Below are 19,467 nucleotides of genomic sequence, written 5' to 3' on the forward strand. Positions count from 1 at the left end.
GTGATGATTGCATTACGTTGTGAATTTATTAAACGCCACTGAATTGTACATTTTAAAATGGTTAAAATGATCAACTTTATGATAGTGAATTTTATCTCACTAAAAGCTTTTAAATAAAAAATGTAAGTAATTTAAAAAATAAAGCTCTTTCCATCTCCTTTCGTCAGCGTGGCCGCCTTCCTGCTTGTTGCACCAGTGCTGCCGTGACCTAGGAACACCGTGGCCCTGTCCTGTCCCCTCTCTGCAGCCAAAGTGGCCTGTTCAAAGTGCGCCCTAAACAGCGTCACCACCCTAGCAACATCCCTTCCGGGCTCTCCTGTGGCTGCCGCTCGGCTGCCAGCCTCTCCAGCCTCGCTGTTCACAAGTCCACATGTGTGCCACATGCTGTCCCTGCCTGGACAACTTGGTCCACACCTCAGGTCTCATCCCGAAGCTGCATCCTCATAACGGCTGCTTCTCCAGCACAGCGTCCAGACATTCTCAGTGGTGCATTTATCTGTGACTCTTAGCCTGTTTCCCGGGCTAGAATGGAAACCCATGAGGAAGAGCACAATGTCTGTGCTCCTCCCTGCTGTCCTCAGCAGTGACATGATGCTGGTGACTGTAGCAAAACTGCTTGCTAAAGACCCTTCCTATTCCCTGTGTCCAGCACACTGCCCAGTCCTGCCTACCCCAACTCCAGAAGTGCTCCTGGTTCCGTCCTTCTCTCTGCCCTGTCCCAGCACGGATGACTGCTCCCTGTCCCTTCTCCTCAGCAGCCAGAGCCATCTTTCCAAAGCACAGTTCCTACCACATCACTCTCCCTGTGACTTTCAAAATTCAAGCTCCCTGACCAGCCTGGGAGATCTGTGGCCAGCCAGTCTCCTCTCCAGCCCTCACGCGCAATTGGTGACTCCCAGGCTCCTACTAGCCTGCGCTAGACATTCCCACTGCTCTTCCCCCCACCCCCACCTTTTCAGTTAGTTTCTCCATCACTGGGTTGGTCCACCTGGACACCCTGGCATTTGGAGGCAGGGAATTCTTTGTTGCGGGGGCTGCTGTCCTGTGCATTATAGGATGTTTGCCAGCATCTTTCTAGATGCCAGCAAATGTCAAGTACTTCTCCGCTGTGACAACCAGGTCTGTTTCCAGATGTAGCAAATGTCCCCTGGAGGGCAGAGTCGCCCCTGCTGAGAACCACTGCTCAGTCCTGATAGTCCCCAAATCTGTACAATCTCTCTCCTGAGTTTCATACCTGGGGATCCATTTGTTTCTGGACATTTTCCCCTGGAGAGATGGGATTTTCAAAAAGACAGATGGGAGGAAGTTGACAAATCTGTAACAAAGCTAATCTGAAAGAGCAAACAAATAAAAAGATGAGAAGCAGAACACGGACAAGAGCAATGAAAGAACAGTCCTAACAAGATAAGATGGCAGAAGCCCGTGTCGTCTCTGCACCCTTTCAGAGAAATTCGAGGAAGGTCGGTGCGAATGTAAAGTGACATCCCCAGGAGGGCAGCAAGAGTGTCATAAGCTCAAGGGTGACACCAGGTCCGGAAGCCCCTGCACAGCACGTCGTGGGCTGACCCGCGGACAGCACCGCACAGCCAGGGGCTGAGAACTACCAACTTAAAGGAAGAAGCTGCCAAATGGGATTACAGAAGAATTTGAAGTTCTTTTAAGGCAGAAGCAAAAAAAGCACTCAAAAGCTGATATATATTTTTAAACAACCCATCACAAACAAAGTAAATATGCATATTTGGAAAATACTATTGACACATACGACAAGGGATGAGTACTCTTGCTGTGCACAGAGCTCTTTCCCTGCGGGCTCTGCGGGCTCTGGGGACAAACTGAGGGCCGCGGGGCGGGGAAGATGGGACAGGCCGGTGATGGGTGGTAAGGAGGGCACGTATTGCATGCTGCACTGGGTGTTATACACAACTAATGAAGCATCGAACTTTACATCGGAAACTGGGGATGTACTGTATGGTGACTAACATAATATAATAAAAAATCATAAAAAAAAAACCCAAAAAAAAACAAAGAGCTCTTTCAGATCAATATTAAAAAGATTAACAATTTCACTGAAAATAGGCAAAGGACATGAGAAGTTGCTTCACAGAGAAGGAAAACACAACCATGAAGGAACCTGCAATGACTTTATGGCAGAGGTGGGCAAAGGTCTGGACACACCGCAGCACCCGATGGGGTCATCAAGGCCACAGGGACCTGTGGGAGGTGTGGGCCCTGGAGTCGGACTGCGGGTCAATCACGGCCCTGCCATGTTGAGCTGTGTGGCCGCAGGCATGGTCCTTCATATCCGCTCCGTCATCTGTCAAGGAGAGGACAGTCCACACCGTGTGGTCAGCACAAGAATTAAATGATCGTGCTTGTCAAGCACTTAGAACAGTGTAAGCACGGAGTCAGACAGGAAGAGCTTCCGAAATGGTAGGTATTGCTCTTTTTATCGATATATTGTTACATAAAAGATATGGATATTCATGGAACTGTTCGTCATGAGGAAGACACTGGGGGTAAGTGGACTTTTGTTTCCTTTCAGTACTGTGTTTATAATGGATGTTTCTATGTGGAAACATAAGGACCTAGGACACACGCGTGAAAGGAATAAACCAACAGGAGAACGCGGCAGAAAGGGAAGGGGCGTGTGTGAGCACACAAGTTAGAAGATGAGACATAAGGTTCACAGGAAGGAAAGACTAGTCAATAAATGCTTTTGAAATCGCTGGATTTCAATTTGGAGGAACATGAAATTCCAGTATTCAGAGTAACTGGTAGAGGCACACAGAGGGCCGGATTCCAGAAACCACCATGAAGGGACTATCACAATAGAGCGAGTAGAATGAATGCTTTGGTTTCCCAGGACATATCCAAGTTATGTTTACACTATACTGTAGTTTATTAAGTGTGCAATAGCATTACGTCTAAGAAAACCGATGCATATACCTTCATTAAAAAGGACTTACTTGCCAAGAAATCCTAACCATCAACTCAGGCTGCAGTGAGTCATAATCTGTCTGCTGGTGGAGGGTCTTGCCTCCATGGTCAGGGTGCTGGGTGCTGAAGTCTGGGGGGCCATGGAAGTTTCCTAAAATAAGACGACAGTGAAGGTTGCTGCCTCGATTCTTCCTCTCACGAATGACCTCCCTGTAGCGGGCGATGCTGTTCGATAGCACTTTACCCACAGTGGAACCTCTTTGAAAATTCAAGTCCGCCCTCTCAACTCTGCTGCTGCTTCAACTATCACATAAAGTGGTACTCTAATTCTTTGTCATCTCAGTAGTCTTCACGGCAGCTGCTCCAGGAGTAGTCTCCATCTCCAGAAAGCACGGATGCAGCTCCTCACCCGCTGACGCTTCACTGTGAGCCCGTGGCTCCTAATCCTGGTTCTCTTGCTGTTTCCACCACACCTGCAGCTGCGTCCTCTACTGAAGGCTTGAACTCCTCAAAGTCGGTTTCTTCCAAACTCTTGTTCATCATGATATTTTGGCCTCTTCCCATGAATTTGGAATGTTTTTAATGGCATCTAGAATGATGAATCCTTTCCAGAACATTTTCACCTTACTTTGCCCAGATCCATGGCCTTACACAACGTATTTCTTCCATTATAAGTCTTAGAAGTAGAAAGTACTCCTTGATCCCGGGTCTGCAGAATGGAGGGTATGTTACATTCATCTCGTTGTGTGCCTCCGTCAGAGCCCTTGGGGACCAGGTACGGTGTCATTGAGCTGTAATATTTGGAAAGAAATCCTTTTTCCTGAGCAGTAGGTCTCAACAGTGGGCTTACAGTATTCAGCAAACCACGTTGTAAACAGATGTGCTGTCATCCAGACCTTGTTCCCTTTACAGAGCACAGGCGGAGTACGGAGCACAATCAGCAAGGGTTTTCAGCAAGGTCAGTGAACACTGGCTTCAACTCCAAGTCACTGGGTACTGAAGCTGCTAACAAGAGAGTCACCTGTGCCCTGAAGCTCTGAAGCCAGCACAGACGTCTCATTCGCTACGACAGTCCTAGATGGCACCTTCTTCCAACAGAGGGCTGTTTTGTCTACACTGAAAATCTGTTGTTTAGTGTCGCCGGCTTCATGAATGACCTCAGCCACATCTTGTGGGTAACCTGCTGCTTTCACCTGCCCTCTTATGTCATGGAGACGGCGTCTTCCCTTCAACATCAGGAATCAACCTTTGCTGGCTTCAGACTTTTCTGCAGCTCCCTCACGTCCTCGGAGGCTGAAGAGTCAGGGCCTCGCTCCGGGGCGGCTGTGACCGGTTGAGCTTCCATCCCTATGACTAACACTGTCTCCGTGTCAGCAGTAAGGCTGTTTCACTTTCTTATCACCGTGTGTTCCCTGGAGCAACACCTCTAATGTCCTTTAAGGACTCTGCCTTTGCATCCACAACGTGGCTACTGTTTGGTGCAAGAGGCCTGGCTTTCGACAGCCCTTCCTCACTCAGCTGAATCATTTCTAGCATCTGATTTAAAGTGAGAGCTGTGCACTCTTCCTCTCACTTGAACACTGAGAGGCCATTGTGGGGTTATTGATTGGCCCAATTTCAGTACTGTTGTGTCTCAGGGAACAGGGTGGTCTGAGGAAGGGAGACAGACGGGACCCGCCGTGCGAGAGAGCAGTCAGGACACACACGACACTTACGGAGTAAGTTCGCCGTCTTACATGGCGTGGTTCACGCACCCCAAGACAATTACGGTAGTGATATCAAAGGTCAGTGATCACAGATGACCACACCAAATATAAAAATACTGAAAAACTTTGAAATGTTGCAAGAATTACCAAAGTGTGACACAGAGATGAGAAGTGAGAAGATGCTGCTGGAAAAATGGTCCCGAGGGACCTGCTGAAGCAGGGCTGCCACAGACCTTCGATCTGCAAGACTCACAGTGTCTGCAAAGCACAATAAAGCCAAGTACGATAAAACAAGCATGCTTGAATATTTTAATAAAACCATCACAAGAAAGGGAAAAAAAGAAACCAGAGAAAAAACGAGTAGAGAAGTCACAAAGTAAAAGAATAACGAATGGCTCATTAAAGCAAAAACAATAATGTCTAGCAGTATAAACTGTAGGGAGTAAAATGTAGGACAGTATCCGGAAGGTCTGGTGGAGGAGTCATCCTGCTGTGCAGCTGTAAGATACAATGTACAGAACACGGTAACAATGTAACATGTGCGAAGGCGGCCTGTGCCTAGTGGAAGACGCATATTCATACTGTAAACCCTGGAGCGATCAACGGGTACAGCTAACTGAGGAGATAGAAAGGATTATGAAAATATACTTAATACAAAAGAAAGCAGAAAAAGAGAAACAAAGGAACGAAGAACAGATGAGATAAAGAGAAAACAAGGAGCAAAACCGGTAAATTTAAATTCCAGAAAAGGGGCTGCTACCAGGTTGGAGGCAGGAAAGGAGCCCAGGACATTTCGATGTGTCATAGAGTCCGACATGCTCATGAAGGACAGGACGCGTCCAAAGGAGACAGAAGCAAGCTGGAGAGAGTGCCCACCATGTCCAGTCTTTGACATTTTCAGCACCCACACAAGTAACAGTAACGGATTACAACCTACTGGATAAACTAGGAAATTGTGAGTATGTACACCTGCAAATAAGTTAAAATTGTGGTGAAGGTTGGGATCTTCACAGAGTGTCCAAGAGCTTTTCCACAGAATATTTATGAATTTCAATGGGAAAACTGAGACTCTGCAATGGGAGAGGCTGGCAGATAGCATCGTGATGAAACTATTAAAGGCCGCCTTGTCCGTAAGTGGACCAAACCCGATTTGTGGGCCACCTGACGGGAGGCACTAGGAACACAGTACCACTTCTATGGTGTTCCTGTCAAAGGCGCACAACCTACCTCTAATCCAGAGGACACGGACACACCCAAATAGAGGGCATTCTACAAGCAAACTGACCTGTAGTCTTCAGAAGGGAAAACCAAGGAGACACAACTACTCCAGACTGAAGGTGATTGAAGACACAGGACGACAAAGGCAATAGGATGCCGAGCTGGACCCACATGCTTTGGCGACTGGGGTTGGACGAAGGCGTTTAAACGCTGCATGGGGTCTACGGGAGCAGAGCAGCTCCGTCCTGCTGTTGGTCACACAGGAGGACGTCTTTGTAGGGACGATGGAGCGTCCGGCTGGCTATCCTCAAATGGTTCCGAGAAGAAAGGCTCTTTGTCCGGTCCTGCATCTCTCCTGGAAGTGTGAGCTTCCACCGGGCGTCTTTGGCTTAATGTGCATTTTTAAATTGTGAGATAAGAAAATGCATGCTGTATGGCTCCAATCATAGAAAATTCTAGAACAGGAACTGTTCATCTGTACTGACAAGGGCAGATCAGCTCCCCTGGGGCAGGGTGGGGTTGACTTCAAAGAGGCACTGGCAAGTTTTGGGGGGCAATGAAGGTGTTCTTTACATCTTGATTTTGGTGGTGGTAGTTATAGGAGGACTTACATTCATCAAAATTCATGAAACCCTTAAAATGAGTGCATTTTATGATATGTGAATTATATCTCAATAAAGTTGATTTTATTTATTTATTTATTTTTAAGATTTTATTTATTTGAGAGAGAGACAGCCAGCGAGAGAGGGAACACAAGCAGGGGGAGTGGGAGAGGAAGAAGCAGGCTCCCAGCGGAGGAGCCTGATGTGGGGCTCGATCCCAGAACCCCGGGATCACGCCCTGAGCCGAAGGCAGACGCCTAATGACTGAGCCACCCAGGCACCCCAATAAAGTTGATTTTAAAAAGTTTTATAAAGCCCACCAGCTTTTTGTTGTTGCTGTTAAGTATTTATATGCTCTTTCTAAAGCTTACATAAACATACAAAGGCCCAGGGTGCCTGGGGGGGCTCAGTCAGTTAAGCTTCTGCCTTCAGCTGGTGTCATGAGCCCCTTGGGGTCCCTGCTCAGTGGGGAGTCTGCTTCTCCCTCTGCCCCTGCCCCCCCACCCCCCACTCATGCTCTTACTTGTTCTCTCCATCACTGAAATGAATAAATAAAAAATCTTAAAAAAAATACAGGGGTCCTAGGATAGCTAAAATAGTCCAAGAATCATCTTTAAGAACAAGAACAATTTGGAGTATTTACACACATGTGATTTTGACCCTCAAGGTGAAGCTACAGTGACAAACACATAAAGACAGGCAAACAATCCACGGGACAGAGCAGCTCCTAGATGGAGCCCACGTGCACATGTCAACTAATGGTCTACAGAGGAGCCAAAACAGTTCAGCGGCACACTCTTTAAATATTTTTAAAAATGAAGTAAGTACAGAACGATGAGACGCCCACATTGGACAGGAATGTCGCTTGATCTCTACGTCCCTCTTTACTCGAGCATGGATTGAAGATGGATCACATGCCAAAGACACAGAAACTGAAACTATAATGCTTTAGAAGAAAACGGCAGATGATCTTCTGAACCTTGGAGTGGGACAGAGAAAATACCTCTCTCCCACCCGGAAAAGAGACATCGGACTTGCCCAAAATTGCAAACTTCTGCTCTTAAGAAAATGAACACAAAGCAGCAGACTGCGGGAAAACATTTAAATACTTCTGTTGGACAAGGAACTCCTATGCACCGTAATGGAAAGATAGTCCAATTAAAAAATACACAAAAGGTCGAATACTTTGCGAATGAAGATCTACACACGGACAATAAGCGTCTGAAAAGGTGCCCACCTTAGTCGTCGGGAATGCAAATAAAAACCACGATGCCACTACGCACCCACCGGAATGCGCAAAATTAAGGGTGGGAAGCACTTAATGTGAGCGAGGACACATGCAGAACTCTGTGACGCACGACTGGGAGTGGAGCGGTACAAGCACAGGGGAACCCGTGCTCACCACCTGACTCGGCCACCTGCATCCAGGGATTTTCCCAAACGAAATCGTACGCACACACACAGACCGTAGCAGAGTGTTCACAGGTGCTTCACCGCTAAGAGCCCAGACTAGACACAAATGTTCGTGCAACGGGGATGGTTAAACACATCTGGCACACCCTTACTACGGAATTCTCTTCGACAAGAAACCAACGTGAGCCAACAACAACAAAAAAAAAAGCTGAGTACGAGAAGGTAGGAAAAAGAGTAATCGACAGCATGGTTCTGTTTACATGAAGTTCCACAGAAGGAAGAGACCAATCTGTGGTGAAAGAGACCTAAACGGGAGATGCCTCTCGGAGACAGGAACCAGCCGGGAAGGACAGAGAGAAACTTCCCAGATGACATACGGGAACGTCCTGTTCTCTGCTGAGGGATGGGTTACGCTGGCAAAGGTATCTGTCAGAACTTACTGACTTAATACACATACAATCCAAGCATTTCACCATATGTAAACCATGCCTGAATTTTTTAAATATTAAATTTATAGTTATTTCATACCCTACACCAAATAAATCCCACCTAGACTCAAGAGCTAAACTGAAAAATAAGATACCAGGAAAAGTGCTGGAGCATATTTTTATAGTTTGGAAGTAGAGGTATTCTAAATACAGTGCACAATCAGAAGTCACGGTCCGATTTTACCACACAAAAAGCTTAAATTCAGTATGCGTACAAAGCTACAATATATAGCGCTCATACAAATAATAAAGGAAACATGAACACCACAGTGAAATTTCGCACAAATTCACGTAAGAGGAAAAGACACTCTGCAGTACACAGACAGGCTGATGAACAACCGAAGTGTAAACTACAACACACGGAGCATCATCTTGCTCTGGTTGACTCGAAGAAGCAGGAAGCAGGACAACGGTGCGTGTGAGCCGTGGGGAAACGTACCCTGTTGGTGGAGACAAAGGCTGGCATACATTTTATGGGTGGGGTTTGGGGGATCGCTTCCAGAATGTACACTGTGGAATGCCCTTTGACCCCTTCTCGAAGAGAATAACCGCGCAAGAAGGATGGCGCGTAGAACTCTTCCTCCCAGCACCGCTTCCTTCCACATGCACCTCAGCAAGGACTTAACCACAGTCACTCAAGGGACAAACGTCCACACAGATGAGGGGAGGCCGAGAAGGGCACTTCTGGGGGGTTTCTGGGTTTCTCTCCAGTTCCCGTGAGCTGTTTTGTGTTTGGCAATGAGACGTGCAGCTGGGGTGACCCTGCTCACATTCTAGCCGGCCCTCTGGGAGGCCTCAGTCAGACAGAGAGAGAGGGTCTCTCACCCATATCTGTACACCCATACCTGCAGTTTGTGCCCTGCTAGAGCAGAGATCCCACCAGCCTCGTCCCCCGCCCCCATTCCCGAGCCCTGGCCGCAGGGCTGGTTTAGGGACATCAACAGCTGGAGTTGAGGTGCTCACCATGGAGCTCTCCAGGCCCAGGTGAGAGGCAGCAGCCCAGGCACAAACATCAGCCTCCTCAAAACCAAACCCTGTGGGGGCTTGTTTTAGATGCCAACTTGCTGTGATGGTGCCCAGTGGGGGGGGGGCACTTACCCCACAGGCCTCCCTAACACACCAAAAGTTTTCAATTAGACTGGGTCCTGATGCAACAGACAGCTGTTTGTGTACCTAGCATCTGACCCGGTACACAGGGTTAGCTGCCTGCAAGGTAATGAGCTCAGAACCCAAGGAGAGGGGGTTGCTGGGGGCAGGAACACACAGGGCTGGTGGGGTCCACAAGGCCTGAAATCCAAGCTCCAGGTGGACCCCCGGCCACCCCACCCACTGCCTTTGGGATGTGGCACCCTGTGGGCCCACTGCCCTAAACCCTCCCGGGCTGCTGCCCCAGCACAGCCCCCGCCCTAAGGCACGACCTAAAGGAAAAAAGACGACAGCCCGGGGAGCCAAGCCAGAGCCGTCCTGGAACAAGGGGCATCGCCCTTCTGCAGGCTCAGCCCCGCCTCTGTCCCCCTCAGTCACGGACGCTCACACACACCCAGGCCTGCCGTCACCTTCCTGGTGGCGACACGGCTTGACCAACGGCCTGAAGAGAAGGCACCCTGCCTGGGCTCTTTACAAAGCATGGACAGCCGTTACCGTTCCAGATAAACGTCTGAAAATGTCTGGGTGAGTGACTTCTGTGTATAAAAAAACCGAGCACTCAGCTGTTTTTCTGGAGTTTACGGGCGGCCTGGTGAGGGAGGCCAGCCCGGCACAGAACACAGAGGCAGTGGGTTTGGGACTAGCGGGTTGCTGCTGGGGAACACAGCCCGCTGCAGGAAGAAAGCCCTCCGGCCTCATCGCGTTCAAAAGCAGATCTGATTCAGGATTCTGGGGACTTACCTGGTGCTGCCCCATCAGCCTCCAGAACGATGGAGGGCCTCAGGGCCTGGTGCTGGTCTTACACATGCACACATGCACACGCAAAGCGACACGCCTAGACTCTCCACTTGTCTGCCATGGGGTGGGTGCAGGTGGTGTCCTCTTCAGGGGCAAGATGCAGTAGAAAAGAAGGACGTGCTTCCAGGTCCACGGGCTCAGGTCCCCGCGCAGGACTGGACCCAGCCCCATGGTCCCAGGGCTGCGTGAGAGCCCGCGAGCGCCCCCACAGGCAGCACAGGTGTTTTGCAGAAACCAGTTGAAACATGATACCATAATAAAAACCTCATTTAAAGTACTTCTTTTTTTTATTGATTTCATTGAAAACAGAACAAGAAATGGTCTGAGCCAAAAGACTGCTCTTAAAACTGTCAAAAACATTTTAACAGAAAAAAATAAACATGACTGCATCATGAATGTTTTAGAAGAGCCGCACAAAACCCCACTGCTACCGCACTAATTACAGTATTTAAAAAAGTATATGCCAAAAACAAGGGTATGACCTGGCACGCCATCACACAAAAGGTGATGGCAAATTTATTCCACGACAAGACTAACACTTTAAAAAAAGTTTTTTCCTGCATTTTATTCTAAAATCACTTTGTTCTCTTTATACAGTTGATAGTTTATTTTCACATGGTGAGTAGAAACCACACCAGAATCAGCACCGTTGTCTGTGTTTTGTGTTTTATTTGTCCTAATGTTCGATAACGGTAGAAAATAAATCAGTTTATCCATCATCATAGCATGTGGTTTAAAAATCAACAGAAGGCGCCAGCGTCGCTGAGCTGGCGGGGCTGGTGCGGGGTCCTCCACGGGCCACGGCCCTCCTGCACCCAACAAACCGCTTCCTCGGAAAGAAATGCATTAGAGGTCTGATATATAGGACTAGATATAGGACTTCTTTAAAAAGCAAACCCACATTTTCTCCAAAGTTAGTGACGGCTCGGCCCTGACCTCTCCCAGGTCGAGGTGGGGACGGCGTCTGCACAGCGCCCAAGAGCTGGCACCTGCCACGCAGGCCTCAGGCAGGCAGGTCTAACGGAGCAGCTTGCGGGTGACTGTGTCTTCGGCGGGTGCCACGCGGGGAGCCTCGGCCCACAGGACTTCGCCAACAAGCCCCACAGTGGAACGGGAACCAGGGGAGCAGAGGGGGAACGAGAAACGTGGAAACGACAAAACCATCATCAGAAACTCACAAGGTCACGCCAGCGCGGAATCCCAGAGTGTTCCAAAGCGCCCGCCCCCCAGCCCACGGGCCGCCACGCTGGGGCCTTGCAGCTGCGGCCCACGTCCCTGCAGCCCCAGGTCGGGTCCTTCAGGCATCCGCTTCTCCTTCCTCTCTAACCGCAGTGTGAACAGCACCGACGCTCGGTGCCCCACGCCGGCTGCCACTCATAGGGGGTCGGCGGTGGAGGAGCTGGTGTCAGGCAGGCCGTTCTCCTGGCCCTCCTGGGTGGCGCTGGCCTGCCGCTGCGCCAGGGCCGTGCTGGAGTGCCGGCACTTGGGGGAGCCGCACCGGCAGCTGAACAGCTTGCCTTTGATGTCCCAGAAGCGCTCCCCGTAGTCAAACCTGGAGAGAGAGTAGAGCTAAGGGCGGCGTCCAGGCCCCACACCACCTGGGAGCAGGGTGGACCCAGCCTGAGCAGAGCTGTCCGTCCCAGCTCAGAGTTGTGGACACACAGAGGACCACTGAGGATAAGCCTGTGTCGAGCAGCACACGTACATACCCCAGCCAGCCCCTGCAGACCATGGCACCTACCCCAGCTGCTCCCCAGCCTCAATCAGGCGGGTGCTGAAGAAGGCAATCCTGGGAAACCGCAGATCCTGGTGTGACATGAACACACGCACAGGCACCAGGTTGGGCTCGCAGTGGTGGTTGATGAAGCGGCTGACGTTCCCGTAGAACCGAGCATCGATGCAGTACACCTCGCCATCCTAGCAGGCGGGAAGGAGAGCAGGGAGCTCGAGCAGGAGTCTGTAGACCGCAGGCAGAAACGCAACCCCAGAGCAGGGGCACAGCGGGCCTCAGTGCCGCGGGGAGGCCGCCCACTCCACACCACTAGTCGGGCTGCATGAGCCAGACAATGGACCATCTGATGCTCGGACGCCATCAGTACCAGGAGGAAGGAGACAGGGCTGCGGGGACCACGGGGTGCGGCAGTAGGCCAGGGGGCAGGTGGGGGTAGCTCCTGGGGGACTTGGTGATGGAGGAGTGGCTGGGAGACATGGAGTGTGCAGGCAGGTGGGACAGAGGGAGGGAAGCAGCGCTCGGACCGAGGGCTGCCAGGTGGCTCCTGGGAGGTGGTTACAACCACACAACAGGAACAGCACCATGTCCTGCTAACCCAGTGGCACAGACAGGAGCCAGTCTAGGGAGCCCCAGGACCCTGCCCGAGCACTGCCCCCGTGATTATGATACGCAGCGCAGCAGAAGGGAACACTGAGCTGATGGTGAGAAAGGGTGGTTGGCTAGGGGGCCTGACCTCACCACAGGAGCCCTTTAAGTAGCAGAGTCTAATCTGGGAAGACCCAGAGCTCCAGGGACTGAAGTCAAAGGGGCCGCCTGGCGAGGAATGCGTGTGGCCTGGGACAGCGATCGAAGTAGCAGGCATCACCCTGGGACGCAAGGACTGAGTCCTACAACCCCTCAACGGCGGCAGGCACTTCTCCGCAGAGGACGCCCTTCTGGCCCTGGGCCCTGAGCAGAGAGCCTGCTCACACCAGGTCTGCCCCTCACAACGGGCAGCCAGTGAGCTGAGACCTTCTCACACGGCCACATTTGTGGGAACTTATTACACAGCCGCAGGAACCAAGCACCACGTCTGGGAGGGAAGACTAGATACACAAAGAGAACGGGGCTTTCCAGGTGTGTGTCCTGTGGAGGGCAAAGCATTAACCAGAAGCCAAAGGACCCTCAGTGGTCCAGGGAAGACAAAATGGTGACAAAGACAAGCTCTCTGACAACCTTCCCACAAAACCAAAGGCGTACGTGACACTGATCCAGCAATCCCGCCTCCTGGCAGATCCCAGAGACACACCAAACTCCAAAATGACTCACGTGGCACAGATCTTGGCCTCTGCCTCTAGGTGTTATGGACTAAATGTGCAGGTGGCCCCACCCTGCAGGACGCAGCCCCCCTCCTGCAAACAGCCTGAGCAACTGTGACCAGCACTGGAGGGCACGCGGCTTGGACATGCGGGGCCCACAGGGAAGACCCTCGTGCAGATCAGGAGCGAGGAGCTGGAACCCATGACGGCAGGGCAGAGTGGGGCTCAGACTGTGCATGCACAAGTCCCTGCCTGAGCCCAAGCCAGGACGGATGCCGGGGACACCAGGGGAGCCAGGGGAACACCGCCACCTTGACAGAGACAGAGCCCGCACTCAAGCCCAGCCAGCCAATCGAACGAAGCACAGGACGCGTCGGAGGCACACTGGAGCTGCGGACACACCAACCGGACAGAGGCAGAGAACAAGAGGACAGACACATTCTCAGGGGAAAAGAAAATTAACAGAGCCCAGCCTGGGGCGACCCAAGACACTGCGCTAACAGACGAGGACGTCGAAGCCCCTGTTCAGGCGGTCCCCGACAACGTAAGACCAAGCACGTCTCCTCATGAGTGAAAATCTCAAGAGACAAAGAAACAACAAGAAAGAATCAAATGGGAATCCTCAGTCCAAGCTCCCCTCCGGCTGTCAAAGCCAGCACGGGATGATGGGGGACAGTCTCAGACTTGAGCGAGGGCGAGTGCCCCACAAAGCGCCTCGTGTGCAGGATGGGTCCTGGAGACGCTACTGCAAGTCAACGGCTGAAATCAACCCGAACATCCCCAAAATAATGAGAGTGATGTGCACGTACTCAGAACACATGACTCCTGAGCCATGGGAGCACCTCAGAAATGGGGTGAGGGTACCACATTTTCTGTAAGAGGGGTACGGAAATCAGAAACACACACGGACACTGTCTATGTTTCTACAAAGGGTTACCTGTGGGGGTAACACAGAACAGGCAAAACTTTCCTGAATACAACCTTTTCAGGTAGTCTCTACTTTTAAAGCATGTAAATATTTTACATAACTAAAAAATAAATTTTAAAATTCCAGAATTTATTATTTATTTTTAAAGTCCTTTCTACCCCCAACACGAGGCTCAAACTCACACCCCAAGATCAAGAGCCTCACGCTCCACCAACTGAGCCAGCTGGGCACCCGTAAAATTCTGGAATTTAAAATGAATGAAGACAAACCAACCCGCACATCAAGCTAGGAGACCACCCACAGAGAGACAGCACGCCAAGCGCTACACGGGGTGCTTGGCGTTCTCAGTGGGCACATTCTCAGCAAAGACCCGGCAGGCGCACTCTCGCGGTGCAGTGTCCGCAGCTGGCACGTTAGCGGCGCTCCTCTGACACTACTGACGCTGCTGGGAACCAGGACCTTTACGGGAGGGCTGCAAGCCTAAGAGCAAAGGGCTTGTGCAAACCCTGGCAGTGTTAAATGCAAACAGGAATAGTGACATGAACAGGTTTTTAATGATTCTTTTATTCCAGAGTTCTGCCCTCTGAAAAATCAGTCCAGAGTCAATGACATCCTGAGGGCAACAAGCCCTGGGGTCCTGACTCAGTATCCGAAAACTGCCTCCACTGCAAGGACCCAGGGCGGCTTAGAGCAGCCTGAGGCCGAGTGAGAGAAGCCAGATACAATGAAGCCAAGGGAGGCAAGGCCAGTGCGAACGAACAGACTCCACTGGCCACAGACGCTGACGACGACTGGTCCAACAGTACAAAAAATTCAGGAGCTATGACAACATGTAAAAGAGAAAGGAAATGAAGGCCCAAACCCCTTCACCACCAGTAATCCCTGCTCCACCCCTTCCTCTGAAGGTTGGCAACTAAGTGGCAAGAATGTGTGTTTATCTTGCCTGTATGTGAGGGGTCCCTCGAAAGCCCAGGTCTGGGCGGGGAAGATTTTTCTTTCCAAAAGAAGAATCTGTTATGAAATGTGAAAGGTGGGACGCCCCTCAGGGGGGCGCAGGCATCAGGAGAAGGGTGGGCAGTCGAGGTTCACCTACTCCAGACCTGGGAGAAGGTCCTCTGGGATGCCTCCACCCTCACCCCGGCTGCAAAAACACCAGCGACAGAGAACAGAGACAGAGGACAGGCCCCAACAGCACACATACAAATGCAGGCCCTGCAGGACAGCATGAGGGTCGGACAGGTGCCCTCTGTGAGAAGAAACAGACGGGATGCACCATCAAGAGGATGGGGGCAAACCAGCGGTGCACACTCTAGGGAAACTGAGGTCAGTCTCGTGAGGCACGACAGTGACGCCCCTGCAGGCGCACGCTGAGCTCCTCAGAAGCGAAATGGCATGTTTGTGATTGACATCACGTTGTCGGCACAACAGATGAAACAAAGTGAGATCTAAGGAGCTCTCGATGACACGGGCTTTCTCTACTTCTCTGTACTGCGAGGGCTGTTGTGACATAAATAAGAAACTGTCCACAAAGGCAAGAAACAGCAATCCTGGAGGAAGTGTGTTTTCCTAACTAACTGAGAGACCACAGGGCAGCCCAGAAGTAAGGAGCGAGGCACCTAGCGTGGGTGCAGGGAAGGCTGGTTAGACTTGGGGCAGGATGCGTGAGGAGCACACGGAGGGGTGGGGCGTCCTCCCTTCTCCTCAGGGCGAGGGGCACACGACAGCAGAGGCCCTCCTGCCAGGAGTGGACGCCACCACAGGGGAGGCCACAGCCCGTCTGGGACCCTCCAGGGGCCCCTACTGGAAGCAGCATTGCCCAAAGCCTGCAGGACCCGCACAGCCCTCCCCCTGTGCCAGGGAACAAGCTGCAGGTTCCACACCCCCGCAGGCACAGAGCACAAAGGTGAGTCCTCTGCCCACCGGTCCCTGAGCCCGACGGCCCCCCACACGCCACCTGCGCTTTCCTCAGCCTCTTGCATGGTGTCTCTCAGTAAAACTGTTTTTCTGTGGTTTACCCCGAGTTTTTGCTCATCTGCCCACACTCAGCTTAGAGACTCTGTGGGGGCACAGGTACGCAGAGAAACAGGAGGGCTGCCCATCTTTGGAGCAAGAAACTCTTCCAGAACTGACTGCTGCTCGACTGGGCCAGCGTTAATTCATGTCCACGCGAACACTGCATCTTTCCCACAATGAATTATGCTCCTCGGGTCTTATTAAAATGTGTCCCTTCAGATGTGTGTGCTGCTTGCTCTTTTCAAGTTTTTCTGATGAAGAAACCACCTGTCCCTAGTTCTAAGACAAAAACACTGTGGGAAGGGAGCTCCATGCCCCTGCAAGCCTCGCCCACTCTGAGATGCTTAGAGTGCACGGGCACCCTGGTTAAGCAGGGCAAATTCAGGCAAAGGAGGCTGGAAGGCGGTGGGTATTCAGAAGGTTCTAGAACAGCAAGGAGAGGGAGACCCTGGGGTCTGAGCACAGACCCAGAGCCCAGGGACAGTCCAGGCCAGGGAGAAGGCAGGCAGCATGGCAACAGGTGGTCAGATCCCAGAAACATTCTGAAGGTAGAGCCAGAAAGTCCCTGATGCCTTAGACGGAGGGTGGGGTGGGAGCGAGCAGTGGATACACAGGCCCTATGGGCACAGGCATGGACACACCAGTAGGGAACACAAGGTCTGAGCTGGAGCGAACCCTGGGAGGCTCTGGTGCACTCGTGGCCCTTCATGTGCCAGAATGCATGAGCCACTGAAGGAGGCTGAAGGGAACGGCATGGGGGGCCCAGCCTGAGGGGAGACTGGAAGGCCAGGAGTCAGGGGGCGGGCAGCCACGGGCAACTGCCAGCAGGAGAGGGGGGACTGCTGGAACGGCATCCCCACGAGGGGCTGGGGTCTGCCGGGGCAGGCTGGCTCCACACCCAGACACCAGCCAACAGGAGAAGATTCGATGGTGTTCTGACGCCAACGCCCCTAAGTGGATCCACAGATTGGACACAATCCCAGTCAAATCCCAGCAGCCTCTTTTTGTACGAACACCCTGGTTCTAAAATGCATATGGAAATGCAGAGTACTCCAGAGAGCTACAAGGACCTTTAAAAAGGAAGACCTGGTTTCAAGATCTCCTCTGAACCGAGAGTAGTGAAGAGACACTGGAACAGGTCTGAGGGTCAGCAAATAAATTAAAGGAACAAAACACAGTCCAGGCACAGACCTACTTTCGATGGTCCAAGCAGAGGCTTTTCCAGCTGACGTCCAGCCAGTACTAGAATCACCGTGTGTTCACGTGGACAAAGAGGAATCTCGAGCCTGACCTCAAGCCACACACAAAAGGTGGATCGTGGGTCTAGAAGCTAAACGTACAAACCCTAGAGAAAGGAGAAAACCTTCACAACCGTGTGGGAGACAAAGAGTTCTTAGGACACGAAAAACACTAAATGATAAAAAACTTTTCTGTTCTATGGAAGACATTGTTAGGAAAATGAACAATCAAGGCACAGGCTGGGAGAAAATACGTGTGTCTGACAAAGGTCGTGAATCAGGAAACATAAAGAATCTTTACAACTCAGGAAGAAGGTAATTAGCCCAATTAAACAATGGGTAATGAATTTTAAAAATCCCTGCACAAAAGAAGCTATAAAGAGACCAACTGGCACGTGAAAAGTGCTCACATCAATAGTCATCAAGGAAATGGGACCCCTGATGGGCTCAGTCGGAAGAGCGTGCAACTCTTGATCTCAAGGTGGTGAGTCCGAGCCCCATACTGGGTGTAGAGAAGACTTAAAAATAAATTCTTTTTAAAAAAAAATCATCAAGAAAATGCACATTAAAATTACAGTGTTCGAAATTCCCATTTGTTGCTGGTGGAAATGTACAGCAGCACAACCACCTCGGAAACTGCATGCTGTTTCTTTTAAAGTTATTAAATGTACACTTTTACCCGACAGCAGTAATCCCACGGCCAGGAATTACCCAAGAGAAACGAAAACTCACACCCACAAAAAACAAGCTCATAGCAGGTTTACTCCGAAGAGCAAAAACTGGAGACATCCGGGTCCATCCCCAGGCGGTGGCACAACGCAGCACAGCCGTCAGTGGGTCACGGGATCTGCCACCACCTGGGTAGATCGCAAAAGCCCAGACACAGAGGAGCACACGCTCCGACTCCACTGACAGGGAACTTGAGCGCGGGAAAACCCAGGCGTGGTGACAGACGGCTCCGCGGCCAACCAGGGTGGGGGCACCATGGGCTGGGAAGTGCTCCAGATCCTGCTCGTGGCGCTGAGGAGACTGCACACCATGGGTCAAAACCAAAACCACACACTTCAAGTTCACTGAACGTCAGTTAATTACAATAAAATTGACCCAAAGAGTAAAATGATCAAAAACCTATCAGATACAAAAAACCCAACAGAAGGGGCGCCTGGGTGGCTCAGTCGTTAAGCGCCTGCCTTCGGCTCAAGTCATGATCTCAGGGTCCCGGGATCGAGCCCCTCATCGGGCTCCCTGCTCCGCTGGAGCCTGCCTCTTCCTCTCCCACTGCCCCTGCTTGTGTTCCCTCTCTCGCTGGCTGTCTCTCTCTCTGTCAAATAAATAAATAAAATCTTAAAACAAACCCCAACGGAAGGTCTACAAGACTGCACACAGAGCACCACCGAACCGTCCTGGTGGCCACTGAAGATGACAAACAAGCAGAGGGAAACACCTAGAAAAGCAGGTGCAGAAACCCCAATGACCCCTAGCCAGCTCACGGGTTCAATGCTGCCCTAAGTTATACAGCTTATCCAGCCGACTCTACAACTTACACAGAAACTGAAAGACACCAAGAAGAGCAAGACACCCCTGAAGTCCCCAAGGTAAGAGGACGTAAGGTAGGGCAGTTAACATGGCATCAGCAGACAGGGGACAGAGGGGAGCCCCAGGCACACAAGGGAACCTGTGTTATGACAAAAGCTGTGCTGCAGGGCAGTGGGGAGAAGGACAATCTTCTCAACAAATGGTCCTGAGTCCACACACATCAATGCAGGGAAAACGCCGGACCCTGCAGCAAGATGACTACACGCCTACACGTGGAAGCCGAGTGTGACTTCTGCAGATGCCACACATGTGCCTCTGTATGGTCTTGGCTGTAAAAAGCCTGGCTTCTCTTGGGACATTACAAACACCCACAGTATGGAGGAAGAGGCCGAGAAACCGGACTACAATAAAAAT

General features: G+C 51.3%; 1 protein-coding gene across 6 annotated transcripts in view; it reads right to left on the reverse strand.

Annotated features, from left to right (window-relative positions):
* Positions 1 to 10,572: 10,572 nt before the first annotated feature.
* EHMT1 (euchromatic histone lysine methyltransferase 1) overlaps positions 10,573 to 19,467 on the reverse strand; it is a 140,720-nt gene continuing 131,825 nt past the window's right edge. For all 6 annotated transcript variants that reach the window (XM_045803686.2, XM_087869137.1, XM_087869135.1 and 3 more), the window contains 2 exons: positions 12,050 to 12,225; positions 10,573 to 11,860 (listed from right to left, as the gene is read on the reverse strand). In XM_045803686.2, coding sequence (XP_045659642.2) covers positions 11,683 to 11,860; positions 12,050 to 12,225 — 354 coding nt within the window. In that variant the 3' untranslated portion in view covers positions 10,573 to 11,682. The remainder of the gene's footprint in view (positions 11,861 to 12,049; positions 12,226 to 19,467) is intronic.

Source organism: Ursus americanus, chromosome 18 (assembly GCF_024610735.1).
Source record: "Ursus americanus isolate L20-20 chromosome 18, mUrsAme1.1.p, whole genome shotgun sequence".
Taxonomy (NCBI): Eukaryota; Metazoa; Chordata; class Mammalia; order Carnivora; family Ursidae; genus Ursus; species Ursus americanus.